The 15,408-nt window shown below is 42.6% G+C and overlaps 1 protein-coding gene across 12 annotated transcripts in view; it reads right to left on the reverse strand.

The window, feature by feature from the left end:
* Positions 1 to 15,408, reverse strand: part of TCAF1 (TRPM8 channel associated factor 1) — a 51,619-nt gene that overhangs the window by 21,253 nt on the left and 14,958 nt on the right. For 2 of the 12 annotated variants that reach the window (XM_015135167.3, XM_077997615.1), the window contains exons 1-3: positions 13,882 to 13,995; positions 10,318 to 10,488; positions 4,426 to 5,059 (exon numbers count right to left, since the gene is read on the reverse strand). In XM_015135167.3, the coding sequence (XP_014990653.2) occupies positions 4,426 to 5,045 (620 nt within the window). In that variant the 5' untranslated portion in view covers positions 5,046 to 5,059; positions 10,318 to 10,488; positions 13,882 to 13,995. Of the gene's footprint in view, positions 1 to 4,425; positions 5,060 to 10,317; positions 10,489 to 11,133; positions 11,266 to 13,881; positions 13,996 to 15,408 lie in introns of those variants that run through there. The other 10 variants (XM_015135166.3, XM_028846415.2, XM_015135165.3 and 7 more) reach the window with 5 other exon arrangements.

The raw sequence follows: 15,408 nt of genomic DNA on the forward strand, positions 1-15,408 counted from the left end.
TTAATATAGGAGCACAAAAGACTCATCTATATCAGAATGAGAGGAGAGGAGTAGGGACAGCTTTCTAAAGATGTGATACCTGAGATGAATTTTGAAGAAAGGTTCAGAAGTGGTAGAAGTAGCCACTTTCATAAATATTTACTCAGGCACAGATCACCAATGAAAGCTAAAACCACTGGGTGAAAGGTTGTTGGCAAACAGGATATTCGTACAGATCTCAAATTGTCACACCACACACTAAATTAGTTTTTTAAAAAAGGGGAAAAGGAATAAAATAAATAGAAATAAAATATAATAAATAAAATCAGTAAAATAGGAAAATCTGGCAAACTCCAATTTAATTAAATGATCAATTTGAACATCACCAATAATTGGACAAACTGAGCTCATGTGCCTTTAATTTGTGACACTGTGATGAAAGCAACATAAATTATTTTCTCGCCAAAAATGTGTGAACTGAGTGTAATCATGGAAAAAAAAAAACAATTAGGCAAAGCCAAATTGAAGGCCATTCCATAAAACAACTGAACTGCAGACTTCAAAAATACTAATGTCCTGGAAGATTTTTAAAAAGCTAGGGAACTATTTTGATTAAAGGAGACTAAAGAAACATGATACAGAAACTTGATTAAATCCTATATTTTTAAAAATCTAAAAAAAGGGATATTTTTGGAACAATTAGAGACATTTGAACATGGACATTAGATAACAGCATTCTATCAATGTTACATGTTTTGAGCGAGATAACTGTATTGTGGTTATATGGGAGAATGTCCTTGTTAGGAGCTACAGGCTGAAGTAGTCAGGTATGATGTGTCATACCTATCACCTGCATCCTTCATTCTTGAGATCTGTAGGTTACTCTCAAATGGCTAGGCCAAATAATCTCTTCCTATGTATACTTATGCAGTATATGTGACAAAACGTAACCACTGGTGAATCTAGGTAAAGGGTGTCGTGATTATTATGTTATTCTGACTTTTCCTTAAGTGTGAAAAATTTAAAAGAAAGAGCTGGGAAAAATTAAAGGTAGCTACAATAATGATACAAAAATTGTGTATAATTTCCAAACAGAGAGAAGGAGAAAAGAAACTCCAATCAAGCTAAAGGCATCAAAGGAAAATTTAAAAAGAAGCAACAAGGATGTTTAACAAAGAACATCAAATAAGATGATGGACCTAGAAGAAAAACATCAATGTCTTTAATTATATAAAAACATCAATGTCCTTAATTATATACATTTTTAACTCTTAATTGGGTTAAAAAATCAGATTTGTACTAAGAGATATATCTTTAAAAACAGACGACAGAATAAAAAGATCAACAAATAAAACAAAGTAGGAGTCATAATTATGTTAGACAAAATAGAGTGTAAGGTGAAAAATACTAAATGCAAGAAATAATATTTTAGATGTCAAAAATGTATGAGCCATAAAAAAGTCATGAGTTTTTATAAACGTAAAATATAGCTTTGAAAATATATAAAGCAAAAGCCAAATTCAGTTCTAAAATCACATTGAGAGTATCAAACAATTGTGATATACATATCTCTATACTTAACCTTTAGATCAATATATAATATAAATATATTATTTATATTTCCATGACTTAACTGATTATATAATCAGTTGATTTAAAGAGTAAGTACAGACATACATACATAACAGATGACACTTATGGAATCCTTTTGAAAATGATATGGTTATTGACATTTTGTTAGGACAGAAAAATAGTGATAGTTTTAAAAATGGGCTAACAGTATTGTGACTATATTTAAAAATTTGTCTTTATCTTTTGGAGATATACTGTTTTATGGGTAAAACGATACACTGTTGGAGACTGGCTTCAAAACAAACGGGAAAGGTGGAGGAGTGGGTGGGGTGTGATTTGATACCATCACCTGGGTGATGAGTACATGTGCTCATTGTTCTATTTCTATTTCTGTTATGTATTTAAAAATTTCCAAAATTAGATGTTTCTAAAAGGAAATTGCCAAGTCTTTAAAATGAAAAGGGGTACGTCAAGCTTAGGGATTGTAGTGAAAAGATAGTCAATGTATTATTATTTATAAGAAAAAAACTAGAAATAACATTAATGTGCTAATAGGCAAATGGTTAAATGAATTTCAGGACAATCCAAATGAATGCAAGATGGTTTTCAAAAGGATGATGCCCATCTTCTTATAGGGATATGAAAAAATGCTCAGGATATAGTAAATGAAAGAGCAAGTTGCAGATCTCTCTCTTTTTCTCTCTCTCTCTTTCTACCAGTCCAGCTCTCCCAACTCTAACTCCAATACATAAATGGAGGAAAAACATCAGAAAAGATACCATCCAAACCATTAGCAGTGATCATTTCTTGGGAAGGGGGGAAGAAAAGAATTAGCGAGAGGCAGAGGATGAGGTGGAGAACAAAGTTCTTTCACTTTTTACTTTGTATGCTTCTGAATTATTTTACTTTTTTCCCAAGAAGCACGTATTTTAAAATTAAAAAGGAAAAAATGTTCATTAAAAGGAAAAGAAAACAATTGTGATGAGGCAATCTCTCGTATAAAATAGCATATTTTGCCACTTGTGCTCACTCTCTAAAAAGTTCTATTTTGTGAAAATCAGTTAAAACAACTTTAGTATATATGGCTAAGAAAATAGTAAGAAGTACAAAGCATGAGTTAGGTAAATACATTCACCCACCATGCTTGAGCATTGATTCTGACCTAAAACCTCTAATTAGGATTCTATATATGCCTAACATATAACCAGCAATAACCAGCAGTGACCTCCAAGGCTGTGCAAGATGCTTATTAGAAATAAACTTACAACCAAGTCTCTTGTGTGTCTAATATCCCTTCACCGTTTTTCAAACTGAAGGGGGCATGGATAGCATTAATTTATAAGGTTGATCAATTCAGGTTTCGTGGGGGTATTTTCAAACCAAATTTATTGGAGCATTTGGGCATTTAGAGTATGACCATTTGCACGGCGTTCTTTTCTATGCATCTCTGATGACTTTGTGAATATACGGAGATCACTGTAGATTGAAAAATGGAATAATAGCTACAAGGGACAGTAGGAGCTTCTATGCCAACGCTTTCCTTTAGAGAGAAAAAGAGAATTGAAAGGACATGCTAAGGTCACACTGTGCAATTACTGGTTGTAGATTAGATCCAGGTTTCCAGGTTTTATGAACACTGACAGCATAGCCCTCTTCCTACAACAGTTACTTGGTTTTCAACTTTTGTTTCCAAGTCTTATAATTGGAGATGTTCCTGCACCCCTAATTCTCAGATCTTTGCAAATCAGGTTCTTGAAATAAGAAATAATGCCTGGGATATATAATCTATTCAATAAACTCTGGCTAAATAAATGGATGAATGAACAGAGTTTGAACTCCTTTGCAGAAGCCCAATATTTGGGCTAAAATGATACGAGTCATCTTTTTGTCCAAAACCAGAGTAGACTAACTATTCTGGTTGATCTTCCTAAAACTTCCCTAAAAGTACCATGCCAAGGAGAAGTCATAGCTCATTTCCCACACCTTCGTGGTACCCTTAGTGTGTCTTCCTCACCCAATCCTTCCTTGCTCCATTCCCATCAGTCAGAAATATCAGTGTTGTTTGTTCTGAGGATGCTGAGAATGCTAATATAGAATATAAAGAGTGACCTAATGTACTTTTTCTGCTCCTGGGACTAATCCAGCTTCTAATCCCTCTCATTCATTCATGCAGTCATGCATGTAAGAGATGTTTACTGAGCACCTACTGACCTGCTATCTGTTAGGCACTATATGTGGTGCTGGAGTGCAATGAGAGCAAAGCAGACAGGGCAGTACACTCCAATAACTTCCCGTGCAGGCTGTCCTGTACCCATCACCTGACTCCTTCATTACTGATCATCAATCTTTTGCCCCTCCTAAATCCTAGATTTAGCACATATAACTTGGACCATCTTTTCTGATATCTTAACTTCTGAAGGCTTCTACTTCCTATCGCATCCTAACCTCACCTGGAAGGACATTTTAAAACCTTTCCCACACATCTCTAGGCTTTGGTTCATGGGGTCCTTCATGCCTGTTTTCCTTTTCTTCACATTCCTGTTGAAAGCAACCTCTCTTATAAACCATGTGGATTAACTACGCCAACTGTTGGGGTCAACAGCACAGTTTTGATTATGCAAGACACTGGGACCATAGCCATCAGTAAGTTCCAACTATCAAAGAGCCAAATGGTCTGGTCTGGGAAGACAGGGGCAGTGAGGACCTTGCCCCTCCTATGCCTCAGGGCATTTAAAAAATCTAGTTGATATGTAGTGATTCCATAACTGAGTGTGGGGGAGCACTCTTCCGTTAGCCTTGGAGCAACCTGAAGCTAAGAACCGGGTCTGCTTTTTAACCCTGGAGCCAACTCCCGAGTGGGGGTAAGGTACTCACCTAACCAACACTGGGATCTTGGGCATCTTCTTGGAGACTTTAAAGAAACTCGTGTCCCCTTTGTTGTCAGTAAAGTAAATGCCAGCCACACTGGTCACGAGGTTCCCAGGGAATGTGAAGAGAACCCTTTCATCATCACCCTGGTTGGCCCAGTCCCAGGCTTGTCCTCCTATGAGCAAGCCGCCACCACGTTTCATGAACTTGACCAGCTTTTCTGTCATGGTTTCATTGTAGGCATCAATACAGTAAACCCCCAGGGAGTCTTTCACTTCTGGCTCAATCTTTGCATCCATTCCAGAGCCCTCGAGGATTTTGGCCAAAGGTGCCAGGGATGGGTGTACACCAATGGGAGCCCCAGGGGAAGAGCAAAGCCACCCCACTGCGTTCAGGAGAAAGGGCGTGAGTTGGGCTTCCACCAGGTAGTCCTCATGGGACATGACCACCAGGCGGCCGCGGCCATAGGAGGAGGCAGCAATGAGGACCTGGCCCATGTCATTCACCATCACAGGAAATGAAGCCTCTCCAATAAGAAGCAGTTCACATGGAACGGCATCTTCAGGTACATCCCAGCTTGTCACGCCATTCATAAGGGCCTCAAAGGCAGCAGAAGGAGTCGCCATGGCTCTGTTGGTTTCTGCAGAGAAGAAAGCAAAGGCTCAGCTTGGCGAACAATGGATAAACAAAGAAACAAATAGAGCAGTTCACTCTTCCAGTAGCTGGGCGATTCTTCCCACTATGCAGATGAGGTTGACACTGGGAAACGATTCAAGCACTCGGTGTTAGTGACTGAAGTCCAGGAGACCCCACTGGGCCCTCTCCTCTTAAACTCTATGGTCAAACTTAGAGAGCTTGATGCTTTTCCATCACAGACGGAAACAAACAGAAGGAAGGAATGAACATGGAATTGTGTCCCCCAAAGAGACATTTGAAATCCTAACCCATAGGACTTATTTGGAAAGAGGTTTTCATAGATGTAATGAAGCTAAGATGAGGTCATAGGTGATTCAAATGGGTCATAGTCTAATGACTGATATCCTCGTAAGAGGACATTTGGAAACACAGGGGAGAATGCTATCAGAAAATGGGGACAGAGATTGGAGTGATGAGTCTACAAGCCAAGGAAGACCAAGAATTGCCGGCAAACACCAGGAGCTAAGAGAGAGGCATGGAACAGATTCTGCCTCAGAATCTCCACACTGCTGACACCTGGATTTCAAACTTCTAAGCCTTCAGAACTGTGAAATGATGTCTTCCTGTTATTTTAAGCCACCCCATTTGTGGTCATTTGCTTCAGCAGCTGCTGGGAATTCATAGAGTGGAGCGGCATGTTGTGCTCCCTGCCCATTCCATCCCTCTTGGCTCCCACACTAATCAGATTACTCAGAACTTCCATGTGAAATGCCTGGGCTTTCAGAGAAGGTTCTTTGGTCAATGTCACAGGCTAGGTAAGAGGAAAGTGGAAGTCCTCTGTGGTTTAAATGCAAGTCTCCTACCACCAGGAGCAGAAGGTAACAAGATATGAAATTATTGCAGAATCCTAATTGCACCTGGGATGCAGCTGACAACAGTGTGGAGGTGAACTCACAAATATCCTCTGCTTCTTCACAATGAGATCCCCACTAACGATGCTCTATGGTCTGACCTCTGCTACAAGCGCTGTACTGAAACACTTCCTCCAAGGGCAGATGTGTTTTCATGGTCAGGTCATGCAGTGTGTCTCATCTTCAGTGACCCCTCAGCAGCACAGGACACCACTGCTCTCCCAGTCCATGAGGCTGAACCACCTCTGTCAGTATGGCCCAAGGTAACCTCTTTGTATCCAACCTCTAGAACCACTTACTTTCTGTCCTTTTCTGACCTCCTCTTGGAATATGCAGATAGTCCTTACATTTTAATCTTTGGCCCTTACCACTTGTCTATTTCCCTTGTCAGATAACATGCTCACTCTCAACATAATACGCAACATGGTTATAAACTTGGGCTTTGGACTTATGGCAGTCTGAGTTTGAATTTCAGCTCTGCTACTTAACAATTGTGAGACTTAGACAACACATCTCAGATTTAGTTTCCTTGTTAATTAAATAGGAATTATAATATCTGCCATATAAGCTTGTCCTGAGGATTAAAGGAAATAACATAGGTTAAATGCCTTTTCATAAGTATTCAATTATTTATATATGCATACTCATATATGCTTATAATTATTTGGTTAAGAATAAACCATTTAAGTATGTGAGTAATAGAGAATTCTTGCAAAGTGGAAAAAGAATTTAACCTAACATAGGTTTTATAAGCACTGAATTGAGCATGTACTGATTCTGATTTAATAGTTTTCATACTTTGTTACCAATATTAATACTAACACTAATGCTAACTACTATTACATTCATTTCTCATGTATCTCTATATGCCTTCCGCAAGCCAGGATAAAATAGCCCCAGTCTTGAGGTAACGAGTTCAAGACCCCACTGGCCATTTATAGCCAGTCTCTAAACTAAAAAAGTCTTAAATTTATTAATTTCCCTCTAAGGGAGCTCTTTTAAGGCAAATGACATAAGCTCAATGTTTCTAGTAGTTAAACAGAAGCATTAATAACCTACCTATCTCAGGGAACTATTGAGAAGATACTGACATGAACATTTGGTAAGCAAGAAGCTTGTCTCTTCCCTGCTCCTCCTGGTGCTCATAAATAATCAGGACAGCAAAGCGCACAGTGTCACCGTATGTCCCTTCTCCCTGCTGCTCCCATATCCAGCTGGTCACAAGTCTTATCAATGTCCTTGTTCATGGTTTCCAATCACACTGCCATTAACCTAGTTTAGGTCCTTAGTAATTCATGCCTGGACTCAACTGACCCAATTTCAAAGTTACCAGGACCTGTTCCCACCCTTTACTTTTCTAAAACCACTCTAACCATGTTATTTACTCTCAAAGCTCCATCTTGGTCTCTAGGGACAATCTACTGCCTTCTGGTGTGGACTGCCTGCAGAGCTGGCCACTCCCTGGCTTCTCCTGCCTTTTCTCCTGCTGCCTGTCTCCCTGCAGCATCCAGTCGCCAGGTGCCCCTGGACATGCCCTGCTTTCATTTTAGATGATCTTCCCATTCTCTTTCCATTCCGTTCCCTCTCCCAAATCTTTCTATCTATGGAAATACTATCCTTCCAAGAGCAGATATGGCACAGAAAAGAAAATTTAAATGGCCACTTCTGTGGAAAAGATGCTCAATCTCACTAGTAGTCAAGTAATGGAAAATATATTGTGTGTTGCTCATAATATTGTCAAAAAAGACAATACTCCTTTCTAGGAGAAAGTGGAGGAGGAGAAGGGGAAGAAAATGAAGATGAAGATGACAAAGGTGGCTAATAAGGTTTAATATTTGAAAGGCTAATAATGTTCAATACTGAAAGACCATCACAATCTGCAAGAACGACGGAGAATGTCTGCACTCTTTTTCAAAAACAATTTTATGGTGCCTACTTGGCTTCAAAGGTGTGCCTATATTTAGACCCAACAACCCTTCTTCTAATAACCCTTCTTACAGAAATAAGGACAGTATCAAAGATATATGTACAGGGATGCTTACTGCTACACCAAATTACAAATGGAGATAAATGAAAACCTAGAAGTACAGATAGATAGACTAATGACAAAGAATGTTTCCTAGAACCATTTTTGATTCTTGTGGGTGCAGCATCTCTAACCCAAACCCACACCTATCCAGCTTTCACATAGCCCCCAGATATCCCATTGTACACAGCATAAGACCCTGTAGCACTGCCCCCAATCATCTACCCATACACACCCCCTAAAGAGTTGCCCATTAGAACCCTTCTCCCTCAGCCTCTGCTGCCTCTAGTGCTGGCACAAGTACAACCAGAACAGAGACCTCACATATCTGTCTCACTACTTGTTTTCTGAGCTAGTTCAAGGATGAGTTGAATAAATTTTACATCCACCTAGAAGAATGTCCTAGATACATTTTAAGTGAAAATTTCAAGTCACTATGATATGCAGAACATGAAGTCATTTTTGTATGGGCAAAGATAATAATAGTAGTAGTAGTAATTAGTAGCAGTAGTATAATTATTATTAGTAGTAGTAACAACACAATGCTTACCAGGTTCCTGGCATTACTACACGTGATTTCTGTAACTTATTTAATGCTGACAATAAACCTATGAGGTATTTACTATCACTATCCCCATTTTATGGATGGGCAAAACAAAAACTCCAAAATCATAATGCCCAGAGAATTAGTTATTTGCTCAAAATCACACAGGTGGTAAGTGGTGGTGGATCTAGGATTCAAATCCAGGAAACCCAGTGCTGGAGTCCATACTCTCAAGCACCAGGAATACAAAAGTATCTGTTACATACCAGGCTTTATAGGCATTGAAAATCTATGGAGGCCACATTTCAACATAATCACATTGATTACATTAGGAAGAGAGGTGAACCATTCTCTCTGCCTTTATACAAATCTGCATCCTTTAAATTGTATTGCTACTACAACGAGAAACAACACCGAGTTAATACAAATTTAGTCAAAGCATGTAAACACACATTAAAATATTAGATACAGTTTTTACATGATGAGGTAGACTGATCAACTGATCCTGGCTCACTGGACCTAAAAGGTCTTCCTTCATCTCTGATCGGGTTGTGCATCTGCCCACCTATGAATTTGATTTCCTCCCCTACGGGGGTTCCTTGAACTCTGCAGCTGGTTGTGTCCCCACTTTAACCAGCTATCAGTGACTTCATCACTTGATTTTTGAACCAAATGCCCCCTCTTTATGCCCGAATCCATATTTGTCCTTCAATCTTGGTAAGCTCAAATGAATAAAACCTGGAAGAAATGTCCTTTTATTTCTCTCCCTAACCCCTCCCATGGTTCCTGCTTTCTTTCTCCTGGGCCCACCTCTGGCCCCTTTTAGCTTGCTGGAAACAAAGCCACTGCCAAAGCAGAAGGTATTAAAGGCACAACCTGTAACTCAGGGAGAGAGCAGAGCTTCCACTCCTACCACAGAGCAGCGCCATGGCTCGTAAACCTGGTTTCCCTTTGAGAAATGCGTGGAAGGGCAGGTGGACGGAGGGCCCTGCTGGATGCTGCGCCACCCATGTCCCGTATGGTAGTGTGATTTCAAATCCTGAACCTAGAGTAAGTGTGTGAGGCCAGAGTATACATTGTATTCTTTGGATGAATAGATATTCCATGTCTGGATGATTACATGACAGATGAGGGTATAAGGGTAAACCCAGGATCATTTTTTCAGCAAATGGCTAACCTGACCTTGAAAATTGGTTTTTATTACAGACATTCAATTCTATGGGTCTTCTCTCCTCCATGTTTTTTTGTTTTGTTTTGTTTTGTTTTCTCATGAACCTTCTGTTTCTTTTTCTTTCTACATCCAGTATCTTTTCCAAGATATTGGGGGCTAGTTCAACTCCTTTTTTGAATTCTGTCCTAGACATTCCCAGCTCAGTCTTATTTATTTTTCACTTAAGATTGTTTAATTCATACATCTGTAAGAGTATATAATACATGTGGAGGGATATAGATGGTAAAATAACAATAAAACAATCTGAAAAATTAAACTCCCATATACCTACCATTCAGCTTAAAAAATAGACTTTTACCACCATCTTTGAAGCCCCTTCGGTGATCCTCCCCATTCAGCCCCTCCACTATCCCCATAGGAGTAAGCAGGGTTGGGGTCTTTGCTTCTTCTAGTCCTCTATTTCTACCTTACCAAACTGCCTACTTAATTCTCGAGTTCCCCGGAGGCTCTGCTTTCACTCCTATTCGCTCACTTCCCTCCCAGGTCACTCAAGAGGATGACATAATTGAGGAGCAAAAGCCCAGGAGTGAGAAGACCTGGGTATTACTACCTTTTTAAATGTGGGTGCTGCCTCCCCCAGCTGTGGATCTGCGTGCCTCAGGGAGTGTTCTATCCAATGCACGGTGTGTGAGAAGGGATGTTCTAAACTCCCAGGGGCTGTCAGCACTCAGCTTGGAGTCTGGCGGGGCTCCACTCTTTTCCTCCCAGGCCCAAAGCCAGTCTGCAAAGAGCACAACGGTGACGTCTGAGGAGGGAGAGGGCTGGGGAGTGGGGGGCAGCCGGCAGGGAGGAGGGGCGCTCCTCCGTGCGCGTAAACACACACACACACACACGCGCACACACACACACACACACACACACACACGAACGCTCACTCCAGTCTCCAGGGGCCAGTGCCAGTGGGGGACAGATCTCAGTCCCGAAGATAGTGTTCACAAAGATCAAAGGGCAGTAGGACAGTAGGCCACAAGCGATGCTCTGTCCCAGCTACCCGCGACCCTGCTCAAGCTCCGGGCATTCTCATCCGACAAAACAGCGGATTAGACGCAGTTCTCTAGGTCAGGCCCTTAGGTAACTCAACCACACAAAGCAAGCACACACAAACATCAGATGTCAGAACCTGGAGGGGAGGAGCAATGCGGCAGGGGGATGCAGGGCCCGAGTGCAGAGGAAAATCACCAGCAGAAACACGGACACAAAGGGGATTCTCTGTCCCCGACTTCAGCACACCCAGACCCACAGCGCGCCGATCGCGCCCCGCACCCCCGCCCCGGCCTCCCGCACCACCCTCCCCAAGCACCCAGGCCGAGTCCACCATCGCTGGCCCCTTCTCCAGCCTGCGAGGCTTTTGGAGAGGGCCACTCACCAGGTTACCCTGCGATTTCCACGGGGGCAGGTGGGAGCGGGCAGCCTGGCGTAGAGACGGTCGCACAGGGAAGAGGCTTCCCTGTACCACAGTGACTGGGCGACCGAGCCGGGATTTGGGAGCGGGGAGGAGACCGGAGCAGGAGGAGAGGAGGGGTTTCCACTGGAGTCCCCTCCTCCCCACTTCCTCCCAGGCTGGAGTGGGACCTCGAGAGGGCGGCGCTTGGCGGGGGACAGCGCTTCTTTGTGTCGCCGGCCCTGGTGGCTTGGTATTGCTGCGGCTTAGGGACGCCTGGCGACCCCATCCTGGCAGTGTGGATGGCCGTTTCATTAAAGATACAAACTTCTCGGACTCTCCATTAGTAAGGGAAAGGCTGAGCAAATTGTGGGACAAACATTATGCTTAGTATTATTCAGTTCTTAGGAAGAGCCTGAATCTCCATTTAGTCGGTGAATACACAGTGATATATTGCCAAAGGGAAAATACAAATTGTAGAAATTGTTGAATATGCTTTTGTTTTTATAAGAAAAACAAACCCTGTATATATTTGTATTATGGTGGGGAGAACGCAAGGCTATTTCTACCCGTTAGTATTGTTTAACTTGAGAAATAAGAGAGGTGCAACTTTTTATATAACTGCACTGTTTGCAGTTACGTGTTACTTCTGTAAATTAAAAATAATATACAGTTCAAACAATAGTTAACTAAAATGTATTCTTCGGTGTACAGTTCAAATCGCATTTCTTTCTTTCCTGTTTCCTTTTTTTCTTTTTCTTTGGAGACGGAGTCTCGCTCTGTCGCCCAGGCTGGAGTGCAACGGCGCGATCTCCGCTCTCTGCAACCTCCGCCTTCCGAGTTCAAGAGATTCTCCTGCCTCAGTCTCCGAAATAGCTGGGATTACAGGCGCCCGCCATCACGCCTGGCTAATTTTTGTATTTTTGTAGAGACGGGATTTCACCAAGTTGGCCAGGCTGGTCTCAAATTGCTGACCTCGAATGATCCGCCCGCTTCGGCCTCCCAAAATGTTGGGATTACAGGTGTGAGCCATCACACCCGCTCCCCATTTCTTTCCTTTCTGATATCAGCTGAGAGCTGCTCCTCTCTCTTGTGTGTGTGGCCACTTCACCTTTCACAGGTGCTGGCTCCAGCATGGGAAATGCAGGGTGGTGACAGGGACCCAGACTAGGTGGACTGGATTCAAATCCCAGAGCTACACTTTACCAACGGTGTGACTTTGGGCAAGTTACCTAATTCCTCAGTGCCTCAGTGCTATTACCTACACAACGGGGATAAAAAAAATCAATACCTATACTAAGCCTTATTATAAGGCTTCAGTTAGGTGAGTTTATGCTTGTAAAGTTCTTGAATCAATGTTTGGTATACGGGCCGGGCGCGGTGGCTCATGCCTGTAATCCCAGCACTTTGGGCGGTCGAGGCGGGCGGATCATGAGGTCAGGAGATCGAGACCATCCTGGCTAACACGGTGAAACCCCGTCTCTACTAAAAATACAAAAAATTAGTCGGGCGTGGTGGCGGCACCTGTAGTCCCAGCTACTCTGGAGGCTGAGGCAGGAGAATGGCGCGAACCCGGGAGGCGGAGCTTGCAGTGAGCTGAGATCGTGCCACTGCACTCCAGCCTGGGCGACAAGCGAGACTCCGTCTCAAAAAAAAAAAAAAAAAAAAAAAAGTTTGGTATACGGTAAAACTGGATGAGTGCCTGATAAATATTCAAATCATCCTAAGATTCAATATTCCATATTTCAGGAAAATGCATACCTTTTAATCCTGACTAGGGTTTGAGTCCCAACCCAAGCCATACTCCCTTTCCCCATCTTCCTTCAACTCCTTTTCTCCAAATTGGATCATTAGGAACAAGTCAGCGGCAGGTTTTATGTAAAAGAAATGGCAGGGAGAGATATCAAGAGAACCTGAATTCAGGATCCTGCCAAGTCACGGGCCACCTGAGAGACAGTGAACACATCTTTTATCTTCTTCAGCGTTCAGATTTTTCAGCTAAATGAGATGGGCTGGTGACTGGCACCCACTAAGTCCCTTCCGGGTCTGCAATGTCAGGACTAACAGCACCACAGGTTAAAACCCTGTAATACTGAATCTCGTGCAAAAATTTTAAATTCAGAACAAAAACGCATATATTGGTTACCTAAAAATAAACATTATTTATAAAGGACGAAATATACAAGGGAAGGGATGCAAGCTAACTTACCTCGGAGGATAGGGGCATGAGATTTGGCGGGGGGGAAGAGGTTTTAATTGTTTTATTTCTTAGAAAGAAAGGGGGGTGGAGGAAGAGAGGGAGTGCTGAAGCAAAGGTGATAAAATGTCAGCATATAATAAATCTGTCATATTATCTTCTGTGCGTAGCTTTGAAATATATTTCACAATAAAACATGTTTATAAGGGGCAGACTTGCTGGTTAGGTTCCTGGAGAAGAAATGCAGTACGAAAGAAATAAGAGACGGGTAGAAAGAAGCTGAAACAGAAACAGCAATGGAGAAGCGTAGGGAACCCTCTTTGAAAGACATCTATCTCCCTGGACCCAAAACCCAACGAGTCTCAGGCCCAAAACGCGACCACTTTGGCAGCCCAGCTGCCACTCCCCAGGGAGCCCGACCGAGTGCCTCCTCCTCCCACCCGCACCTCAGCGGACTGCATCGGGAGCCGCCCCTGAATTGGTCCGTGTGCCCGGGCCTGCTCTAGTCCCAGAAACCAGCTTTGGACGAGACTCACCCTTTCGTCCAGCAATTTCCACACCGGGCTACTTCGGAGCAGGGGAGTCTTCCACAGAGGTAGGGGAAGGCGCCCGGGCAGACGCCTTGGGGATTTGCAAATTGGTAGTGAAGTGGCTGGGAAGCGGCGTGTGGGGGGAGGTGGGCTGCAGTGCAGACTGTGGGGGTGGGAGCGTCCCCGGGAGCTGATTGGCTGCCGCGGGTGGGGGCGGAGCTTGGCCGCCGCCCCCGGAGCGCTGAGGCCCCGCTTTGTGTCAGTTTCTACCTCAAGATGCAGCCCCAGATCCGGGATGGAGGCCCAGGCGCCCGCCCCGAGGGTGCGGCAGGACCATTTGTTTCAAAGTAAATCGTTGAGACTATTAACAAGGGAGCGATAGATAAATAATGACGATCTCTATATAAAATAATATGCAACTATTTCCAAGGATGGGTTAAATCTACTTACATAAATCTACTTATATATTGCCTCTATCTATATATATATATGTTTATATACTATTTTTAAAATAAACATTTAACATAGTAAAAAACGTTCCATTTTGTGTAAAAAAACTTCAAAACTGTTCATATGTACTTATATAAACACAGAAATTGTATGGAAGATAGACTACTTGAACCAGTTACTTCAAACAGGAAAGTGGATTACTTGTTATTTTTTTCTTGATACACCTCATTAGCGTTTCAACAGTCACACGTATTATTTTGTAATAAAAATAAATTTAATCAACTAAAACACGACATGAAATATCCTCGCACAAGCGGCTGGCAGCAGCTTCTCAACAAATAAGATTTCTCTCTGTGGAAAGGGTTCTTGAACTTTGTTCCTAATTCTGATCCATGTTATTTGAGTGGAACAGGAGACCTTACCATGGAACCAGGAACTGGCTTTATGCCTGACCAGGTCCTGCACTCGCATCTGCTTATCTAACCTGCAGAGCTCAACTGTAAAACCTGGAGTCTCTTCTTATGGCTGGTCCCCAGGGACCCAGGGAGATTTGCATGGCCCCTGTCCTGTCTCCAGATTCCTCACCCCTCACTGCCCTGGCCCCTGTTTGCTGGGTACCTAAGGAAGGGTTGTCCTGGGACCAAACTGTTCTCAGGAAGAGACCATCACAAAGCCTTCTCCCCTACTACAAAAGTGTAGTGTCCAGAGTGGACCTTCCAGGGGAAGGTGGCTTTAGAGGTGAAGAGGATGGGGTACGACATCCCGTATAAATTAACGGTTTCATTTCAACTGCACCAACTAGAGAAGCATAGGTTAAGAACTGGATTTTATTCTTTCTATTCCCCCACTTCACCTAGATCACAAACAGGTGCTCTGTAATGTCCACTGGATGGATGGATGAAATGGAGTAAGAAAATCCTTAGAATCATTCCTCAACAAAACAAACAGCAGCCTAACGCACAAAATGGATCAAACTACAAACTTCTTGTGCTGTAAGTTTTCTCCTTCCTTCATGCTCTTTTGTTTTAATGCTTCCTCAAATTTTACTTTTTTTTTTTTTTTTTTTTTTTTTGAGACAGGGTC

The sequence above is a fragment of the Macaca mulatta genome, chromosome 3, assembly GCF_049350105.2.
Source record: "Macaca mulatta isolate MMU2019108-1 chromosome 3, T2T-MMU8v2.0, whole genome shotgun sequence".
Lineage (NCBI taxonomy): Eukaryota > Metazoa > Chordata > Mammalia > Primates > Cercopithecidae > Macaca > Macaca mulatta.